The 9,718-nt window shown below is 57.6% G+C and overlaps 1 protein-coding gene across 1 annotated transcript; it reads left to right on the top strand.

Moving 5' to 3' along the window:
• Positions 1 to 7,097: 7,097 nt before the first annotated feature.
• Positions 7,098 to 8,540, top strand: LOC137345200 (zinc finger CCCH domain-containing protein 13-like). The gene has a single exon (XM_068008662.1). The coding sequence runs from the start codon at positions 7,098 to 7,100 to the stop codon at positions 8,538 to 8,540; it is 1,443 nt and encodes a 480-aa protein (XP_067864763.1).
• The last annotated feature ends 1,178 nt before the right edge of the window (positions 8,541 to 9,718 follow it).

Genomic DNA, 9,718 nt, shown 5'->3' with positions numbered 1-9,718 from the left:
AAAAGGCACAGGGGAAAAAGACACAAGGGAAAAAGGCACAGGGGAAAAAGACACAGGGGAAAAAGACACAAGGGAAAAAGACACAAGGGAAAAAGACACAAGGGAAAAAGACACAGTGGAAAAAGTCACAAGGGAAAAAGGCACAGGGGAAAAAGGCACAGGGGAAAAAGACACAGGGGAAAAAGACACAGGGGAAAAAGACACAGGGGAAAAAGACACAAGGGAAAAAGGCACAGGGGAAAAAGACACAAGGGAAAAAGGCACAGGGAAAAAGACACAAGGGAAAAAGACACAGGGGAAAAAGACACAGGGGAAAAAGACACAAGGGAAAAAGACACAAGGGAAAAAGACACAAGGGAAAAAGACACAAGGGAAAAGACACAGGGGAAAAAGACACAGGGGAAAAAGACACAGGGGAAAAAGACACAAGGGTAAAAGACACAAGGGAAAAAGACACAGGGGAAAAAGGCACAGGGGAAAAAGGCACAGGGGAAAAAGGCACAGGGGAAAAAGACACAAGGGAAAAAGGCACAGAGGAAAAAGACACAGGGGAAAAAGACACCAGGGAAAAAAGACACCAGGGAAAAAGACACAAGGGAAAAAGACACAGGGGAAAAAGACACAGGGGAAAAAGGCACAGGGGAAAAAGGCACATGGGAAACAGGCACAGGGGAAAAAGACACAGGCGAAAAAGGCACAGGGGAAAAAGGCTCAGGGGAAAAAGGCACCGGGGAAAAAGGCACCGGGGAAAAAGGCACAGGGGAAAAAGGCACAGGGGAAAAAGACACAGGGGAAAAAGACACAGGGGAAAAAGACACAAGGGAAAAAGACACAGGGGAAAAAGACACAAGGGAAAAAGACACAGGGGAAAAAGGCACAGGGGAAAAAGACACAGGGGAAAAAGACACAAGGGAAAAAGACACTAGGGAAAAAGACACAGGGGAAAAAGACACAAGGGAAAAAGACACAGGGGAAAAAGACACAGGGGAAAAAGACACAGGGGAAAAAGGCACAGGGGAAAAAGACACAGGGGAAAAAGACACAGGGGAAAAAAACACAGGGGAAAAAGACACAAGGGAAAAAGGCACAGGGGAAAAAGACACAGGGGAAAAAGACACAGGGGAAAAAGACACAGGGGAAAAAGGCACAGGGGAAAAAGACACAAGGGAAAAAGACACAGGGGAAAAAACACAGGGGAAAAAGACACAAGGGAAAAAGGCACAGGGGAAAAAGACACAGGGGAAAAAGACACAAGGGAAAAAGACACAGGGGAAAAAGACACAGGGGAAAAAGACACAAGGGAAAAAGACACAAGGGAAAAAGGCACAAGGGAAAAAGACACAGGGGAAAAAGACACAGGGAAAAAGACACAGGGGAAAAAGACACAGGGGAAAAAGGCACAGGGGAAAAAGACACAAGGGAAAAAGACACAGGGGAAAAAAACACAGGGGAAAAAGACACAAGGGAAAAAGGCACAGGGGAAAAAGACACAGGGGAAAAAGACACAGGGGAAAAAGACACAAGGGAAAAAGGCACAAGGGAAAAAGGCACAAGGTAAAAAGACACAGGGGAAAAAGGCACAAGGGAAAAAGGCACAAGGGAAAAAGGACACAGGGGAAAAAGACACAGGGGAAAAAGACACAGGGGAAAAAGACACAAGGGAAAAAGACACAGGGGAAAAAGACACAAGGGAAAAAGACAGGGGAAAAAGACACAGGGGAAAGAGACACAGGGGAAAAAGACACAAGGGAAAAAGGCACAGGGGAAAAAGACACAGGGGAAAAAGACACAAGGGAAAAAGACACAGGGGAAAAAGACACAGGGGAAAAAGACACAAGGGAAAAAGGCAGAGGGGAAAAGGGCACAAGGGAAAAAGGCACAGGGGAAAAAGGCACAGGGGAAACAGGCACAGGGGAAAAAGGCACGGGGGAAAAAGGCACGGGGTAAAAAGGCACAGGGGAAAAAGACACAGGGGAAAAAGACACAGGGGAAAAAGACACAGGGGAAAAAGACACAAGGGAAAAAGGCACAAGGGAAAAAGACACAGGGGAAAAAGACACAGGGGAAAAAGACACAGGGGAAAAAGACACAAGGGAAAAAGACACAAGGGAAAAAGACACAGGGGAAAAAGACACAGGGGAAAAAGACACAAGGGAAAAAGACACCGGGGAAAAAGACACAGGGGAAAAAGACACAGGGGAAAGAGACACAAGGGAAAAAGACACAGGGGAAAAAGGCACAAGGGAAAAAGGCACAAGGGAAAAGGCACAAGGGAAAAAGGCACAAGGGAAAAAGACACAGGGGAAAAAGACACAAGGGAAAAAGACACAAGGGAAAAAGACACAGGGGAAAAAGACACAGGGGAAAAAAACACAAGGGAAAAAGACACAGGGGAAAAAGACACAGGGGAAAAAGACACAAGGGAAAAAGACACAGGGGAAGAAGGCACAAGGGAAAAAGGCACAGGGGAAAAAGGCACAGGGGAAACAGGCACGGGGGAAAAAAGGCACGGGGGAAAAAGGCACGGGGGAAAAAGGCACGGGGGAAAAAGGCATGGGGGAAAAGGCACGGGGGAAAAGGCACGGGGGAAAAAGGCACGGGGGAAAAAGGCACAGGGGAAAAAGACACAGGGGAAAAAGACACAGGGGAAAAAGGCACAGGGGAAACAGGCACAGGGGAAACAGGCACAGGGGAAAAAAGACACAGGAGTAAAAAGACACATGAGTAAAAAGACAGAGGGGCAAAAAATAACAAGGGCAAAAAATAACAAGGGTAAAAAGAGACAAGGGGAAAAAGACACAAGGGGAAAAAGACACAAGGGGAAAAAGACACAAGGGGAAAAAGGCACCGGGGGAAAAAAGACACAGAGGAAAAAAGAGACAGAGGGGTAAAGAGACACGGGGGAGTAGAGACACGGGGGAGTAGAGACACGGGGGAAAAGAGAGACACGGGGGAAAAGAGAGACACGGGGGAAAAGAGAGACACGGGGGAAAAGAGAGACACGGGGGGGTAAAAGAGAGACACGGCGGGGGGGAAGAGAGACACTGGGAGGGGGAAAGAGAGGCACTGGGGGGAGGAAAAGAGAGACACTGGGGGGGGTGGAAAAGAGAGACACTGGGGGGGGGGATGAAGAGAGACACTGGGGGGGGAAAGAGAGACACTGGGGGGGGAAAAGAGAGACACTGGGGGGGGAAAAGAGAGACACTGGGGGGGGAAAAGAGAGACACGGGGGGGAAAGAGGGACACGGGGGGGAAAGAGGGACACGGGGGGGGAAGAGGGACACGGGGGGGGGGAAGAGGGACACGGGGGGGGGAAGAGGGACACGGGGGGGGGAAAGAGGGACACGGGGGGGGGGAAAGAGGGACACGGGGCGGGGGGGAAAGAGAGACACGGGGGGGGGGAAAGAGGGACACGGGGGGGGGAAAGAGGGACACGGGGGGGAAAGAGGGACACGGGGGGAGGAAAGAGGGACACGCGGGGGGAAAGAGAGACACGGGGGGGGGAAAGAGAGACACGGGGGGGAAAGAGGGACACGGGGGGGGGGAAAGAGGGACACGGGGGGGGGGAAGAGGGACACGGGGGGGGGGAAAGAGGGACACGGGGGGGGGGAAAGAGGGACACGGGGGGGAAAGAGGGACACGGGGGGAGGAAAGAGGGACACGCGGGGGGAAAGAGAGACACGGGGGGGGGAAAGAGAGACACGGGGGGGAAAGAGGGACACGGGGGGGGAAGAGGGACACGGGGGGGGGGAAGAGGGACACGGGGGGGGGGAAAGAGGGACACGGGGGGGAAAGAGGGACACGGGGGGGAAGAGGGACACGGGGGGGGGGAAGAGGGACACGGGGGGGGGGAAAGAGGGACACGGGGGTGGGAAAGAGGGACACGGGGGGGGGAAAGAGGGACACGGGGGGGGGAAAGAGAGACACGGGGGGGGGAAAGAGAGACACGGGGGGGGGAAAGAGGGACACGGGGGGGGGGAAAGAGGGACACGGGGGGGGGGAAAGAGGGACACGGGGGGGAAAGAGGGACACGGGGGGGGGAAAAGAGGGACACGGGGGGGGGGAAAGAGGGACACGGGGGGGGGGAAAGAGGGACACGGGGGGGGGGAAAGAGGGACACGGGGGGAGGAAAGAGAGACACGGGGGGGGGAAAGAGGGACACGGGGGGAGGAAAGAGGGACACGGGGGGGGGGGAAAGAGGGACACGGGGGGGAAAGAGGGACACGGGGGGAGGAAAGAGAGACACGGGGGGGGGAAAGAGAGACACGGGGGGGGGAAAGAGGGACACGGGGGGGGGAAAGAGAGACACGGGGGGGGGAAAGAGAGACACGGGGGGGGGAAAGAGAGACACGGGGGGGGGAAAGAGGGACACGCGGGGGGAAAGAGAGACACGGGGGGAGGAAAGAGGGACACGGGGGGGGGGAAAGAGGGACACGGGGGGGGGGAAAGAGAGACACGGGGGGAGGAAAGAGGGACACGGGCGGGGAAAGAGGGACACGGGGGGGGGGAAGAGAGACACGGGGGGGGGAAAGAGAGACACGGGGGGGGGAAAGAGAGACACGGGGGGGGGAAAGAGAGACACGGGGGGGGGGAAGAGAGACACGGGGGGGGGGGAAGAGAGACACGGGGGGGGGGAAAGAGTGACACGGGGGGGGGGGAAAGAGAGACACGGGGGGGGGGGGAAAGAGAGACACGGGGGGGGGGGGAAAGAGAGACACGGGGGGGGGAAAGAGAGACACGGGGGGGGGGAAAGAGAGACACGGCGGGGAAAAGAGAGACACGGGGGGGAAAAGAGAGACACGGGGGGGAAAAGAGAGACACGGGGGGGAAAATAGAGACACGGGGGGGAAAATAGAGACACGGGGGGAAAAGAGAGACACGGGGGAAAAGAGAGACACGGGGGAAAAGAGAGACACGGGGGGGAAAAGAGAGACACGGGGGAAAAGAGAGACACGGGGGGGAAAAGAGAGACACGGGGGGGAAAAGAGAGACACGGGGGGGAAAAGAGAGACACGGGGGGGAAAAGAAAGACACGGGGGGGAAAAGAGAGACACGGGGGGGAAAAGAGAGACACGGGGGGGAAAAGAGAGACACGGGGGGAAAAGAGAGACACGGGGGGAAAAGAGAGACACGGGGGGGAAAAGAGAGACACGGGGGGGAAAAGAGAGACACGGGGGAAAAGAGAGACACGGGGGAAAAGACACGGGAAAAAAAGATGGGAAAAATGATACGGGAAAAAAGGAGACACAGGGAAACGAGACACAGGGGAAAAAGGAGACACGGGGGCAAAGTGAGACACGGGGGCAAAGTGAGACACGGGGGCAAAGTGAGACACGGGGGAAAAGGGAGACACGGGGGAAAAGGGAGACACGGGTTCAAAGGGAGACACGGGGGCAAAGTGAGACACGGGGGCAAAGTGAGACACGGGGGAAAAGGGAGACACGGGGGAAAAGGGAGACACGGGGGAAAAGGGAGACACGGGGGAAAAGGGAGACACGGGGGGAAAGGGAGACACGGGGGAAAAGGGAGACACGGGGGAAAAGGGAGACGCGGGGAAAAGGGAGACACGGGGAAAAGGGAGACACGGGGGGGGGGGAAAGAGACACACGGGGGGGGGAAAAAGAGACACACGGGGGGGGGAAAAAGAGACACACGGGGGGGGGGAAAAAGAGACACACGGGGGGGGGAAAGAGACACACGGGGGGGGGAAAAGAGACACACGGGGGGGGGGAAAAGAGACACACGGGGGGGGGAAAGAGACACACGGGGGGGGGGAAAAGAGACACACGGGGGGGGGAAAAGAGACACACGGGGGGGGGAAAAGAGACACACGGAGGGGGGGAAAGAGAAACACGGGGGGGGGAAAGAGACACACGGGGGGGCGGAAGAGACACTCGGGGGGGGGGAAGAGACACTCGGGGGGGGGGGGGGAAAGAGACACTCGGGGGGGGGGGAAAGAGACACACGGGGGGGGGAAGAGACACACTGGGGGGGGGAAGAGACACACTGGGGGGGGGGGAAGAGACACACTGGGGGGGGGAAGAGACACACTGGGGGGGGGGGAAGAGACACACTGGGGGGGGGGAAGAGACACACTGGGGGGGGGGAAGAGACACACTGGGGGGGGAAAAGAGACACACTGGGGGGGGAAAAGAGACACACTGGGGGGGGGAAGAGACACACTGGGGGGGGGAAAAGAGACACACGGGGGGGGGAAAAGAGACACACGGGGGGGGGGAAAAGAGACACAAGGGGGGGAAAGAGACACACGGGGGGGGAAAGAGACACACGGGGGGGGGGAAAAGAGACACAAGGGGGGGAAAGAGACACACGGGGGGGGAAAGAGACACACGGGGGGGAAAAGAGACACACGGGGGGGAAAAGAGACACACGGGGGGGGGGAAAAGAGACACACGGGGGGGGGAAAAGAGACACACGGGGGGGGGGGGAAAGAGACACACGGGGAGGGGGGGAAAGAGACACACGGGGAGGGGGGGAAAGAGACACACGGGGGGGGGGGAAAGAGACACACGGGGGGGGAAATGAGACACACGGGGGGGGGAAAAGAGACACACGGGGGGGGGGGAAAGAGACACACGGGGAGGGGGGGAAAGAGACACACGGGGAGGGGGGGAAAGAGACACACGGGGGGGGGGGAAAGAGACACACGGGGGGGGAAATGAGACACACGGGGGGGGGAAAAGAGACACACGGGGGGGGGAAAGAGACACATGGGGGGGGGAAAGAGACACACGGGGGGGGGGAAAGAGACACACGGGGGGGGGGGGAAAGAGACACACGGGGGGGGGGAAGAGACACACGGGGGGGGCAAAGAGACACACGGGGGGGGCAAAGAGACACACGGGGGGGGGAAAAGAGACACACGGGGGGGGGGAAAAGAGACACACGGGGGGGGGAAAAGAGACACACGGGGGGGGGAAAAGAGACACACGGGGGGGGGGAAAAGAGACACACGGGGGGGGGGAAAAGAGACACAAGGGGGGGAAAGAGACACACGGGGGGGGAAAGAGACACACGGGGGGGAAAAGAGACACACGGGGGGGAAAAGAGACACACGGGGGGGAAAAGAGACACACATGGGAAAAGACACGGGAAAAAAAGATGGGAAAAAAGATATGGGAAAAAAGGAGACACAGGGAAAAAAGAGAGACAGGGGGAAAAGAGACACATGGGAAAAGACACGGGAAAAAAAGATACGGGAAACGAGACACAGGGGAAAAAGGAGACACGGGGGAAAAGAGACACGGGGGAAAAGAGACACGGGGGGGAAAGAAGAGACACGGGGGGGAAAGAAGAGACACGGGGGGGAAAGAAGAGACACGGGCGGGAAAGAAGAGACACGGGCGGGAAAGAAGAGACACGGGCGGGAAAGAAGAGACACGGGCAGGAAAGAAGAGACACGGGGGAAAGAAGAGACACGGAGGAAAAGAGACACGGGGGAAATGAGCCACGGGGGACACGGGTGTCAAGAGACACGGGGGAAAAGAGACACGGGGGAAAAGAGACACGGGGGAAAAGAGACACGGGGGAAAAGAGACAAGGGGGAAAAGAGACAAGGGGGAAAAGAGACACGGGCGACAAGAGACACGGGCGACAAGAGACACGGGCGACAAGAGATACGGGCGACAAGAGACACGGGCGACAAGAGACACGGCCGGGGGAAAAGAGAGCCCGGGGGAAAAGAGAGCCCGGGGGAAAAGAGAGCCCGGGGGAAAAGACAGCCAGAGGAAAAGAGAGCCCGGGGAAAAGAGAGCCCGGGGAAAAGAGAGCCCGGGCGCAAAAGACAGCCCGGGCGCAAAAGACAGCAGCGGGAAAAGAGAGACAGGGGCAAAGAGAGCCCGGGGGAACAGAGAGCCAGGGGGAAAAGAGATCCAGGGGGAAAAGAGATCCAGGGGGAAAAGAGATCCAGGGGGAATAGAGACCCGGGAGGAAAAGAGACCCGGGAGGAAAAGAGACCCGGGAGGAAAAGAGGCACGGGGGAAAAGAGGCACGGGGGAAAAGAGACACGGGAGGAAAAGAGACACGGGAGGAAAAGAGACACGGGGGAAAAGAGACACGGGCGACAAGAGACACGGGCGACAAGAGACACGGGCGACAAGAGACACGGGCGACAAGAGACACGGGCGACAAGAGACACGGCCGGGGGAAAAGAGAGCCCGGGGGAAAAGAGAGCCCGGGGGAAAAGAGAGCCCGGGGGAAAAGAGAGCCCGGGGGAAAAGAGAGCCTGGGGAAAAGACAGCGGGCGCAAAAGACAGCCAGAGGAAAAGAGAGCCCGTGGAAAAGAGAGCCCGGGGAAAAGAGAGCCCGGGGAAAAGAGAGCCCGGGGAAAAGAGAGCCCGGGCGCAAAAGACAGCCCGGGCGCAAAAGACAGCCCGGGCGCAAAAGACAGCAGCGGGAAAAGAGAGCCAGGGGCAAAGAGAGCCCGGGGGAACAGAGAGCCAGGGGGAAAAGAGATCCAGGGGGAAAAGAGATCCAGGGGGAAAAGAGATCCGGGGGGAAAAGAGATCCGGGGGGAATAGAGACCCGGGAGGAAAAGAGACCCGGGAGGAAAAGAGACACGGGAGGAAAAGAGACACGGGGGAAAAGAGACACGGGAGGAAAAGAGACACGGGGGAAAAGAGACACGGGGGAAAAGAGACACGGGGGAAAAGAGACACGGGGGGGGAGGAAACGGACCCGGGGAGAAACGGACTGGGGGAAAGGAACCCGGGGGTGGGGGGGGGCGTGGTTGGAAAGGTACCCGGGGGGTGGGGTGGGGAAAGAGACCAGCGGGGTGGTGGGGTTGGGGGGGGCGAGAAACCCGGAGTTAGCGGTGGGAGTGGGGGTGGGGGGGTGGTGGAGAGACCCGGAGGGAAAAGAGACCCAGGAGAATAGAGAACCTGCGGAATAGAGAACCTGGGGCAAAGTAACCCAGAGGAAAAGAGACCCAGGGGCAAATTAATCCAGAGGAATAGAGAACCTGGGGCAAAGTGACACAGAGGAATAGTGGCCCAGGGGGAATAGAGACCCAGGGGGAAATAGAGACACAGGGGGAAATAGAGACACAGGGGGAATAGAGAGCCAGGGGGAAATAGAGACACAGGGGAAATAGAGACCCAAGGGGAATAGAGACCCAGGCGGAAATAGAGACCCAGGGGGAAATAGTGACCCAGGGGGAATAGAGACCCAGGGGGAAATAGAGACACAGGGGGAAATAGAGAGCCAGGTGGAAATAGAGACACAGGGGAATAGAGACCCAGGGGGAAATAGAGAACCAGGGGGAAATAGAGACCCGGGGGAAATAGAGACACGGGGGAATAGAGACACAGGGGGAAATAGAGACCCAGGGGGAAATAGAGACCCAGGGGGAATAGAGACCCGGGGGAAATAGAGACCCAGGGGGGAATAGAGACCCAGGGGGAAATAGAGACACAGGGGGAAATAGAGACCCAGGGGGAATAGAGAGCCAGGCGGAAATAGAGACACAGGGGAATAGAGACCCAGGGGGAAATAGAGACCCAGGGGGAATAGAGAGCCAGGCGGAAATAGAGACACAGGGGAATAGAGACCCAGGGAAATAGAGACCTAGGGGGAAATAGAGACACAGGGGGAAATAGAGACACAGGGGAAATAGAGAGCCAGGGGGAATAGAGAGCCAGGCGGAAATAGAGACCCAGGGAAATAGAGACCTAGGGGGAAATAGAGACACAGGGGGAAA

Source organism: Heterodontus francisci, chromosome 28, assembly GCF_036365525.1.
Source record: "Heterodontus francisci isolate sHetFra1 chromosome 28, sHetFra1.hap1, whole genome shotgun sequence".
Taxonomy (NCBI): domain Eukaryota; kingdom Metazoa; phylum Chordata; class Chondrichthyes; order Heterodontiformes; family Heterodontidae; genus Heterodontus; species Heterodontus francisci.
The sequence above is the reverse complement of the archived record's forward strand: the minus strand, read 5'-3'. Positions and strand labels throughout refer to the sequence as shown.

Coding starts and splice junctions, on each gene's coding strand:
- LOC137345200 (XM_068008662.1), top strand. CDS start 7,098: ATGGGAAAAGACACGGGAAAAAAAGATGGGAAAAAAGATATGGGAAAA.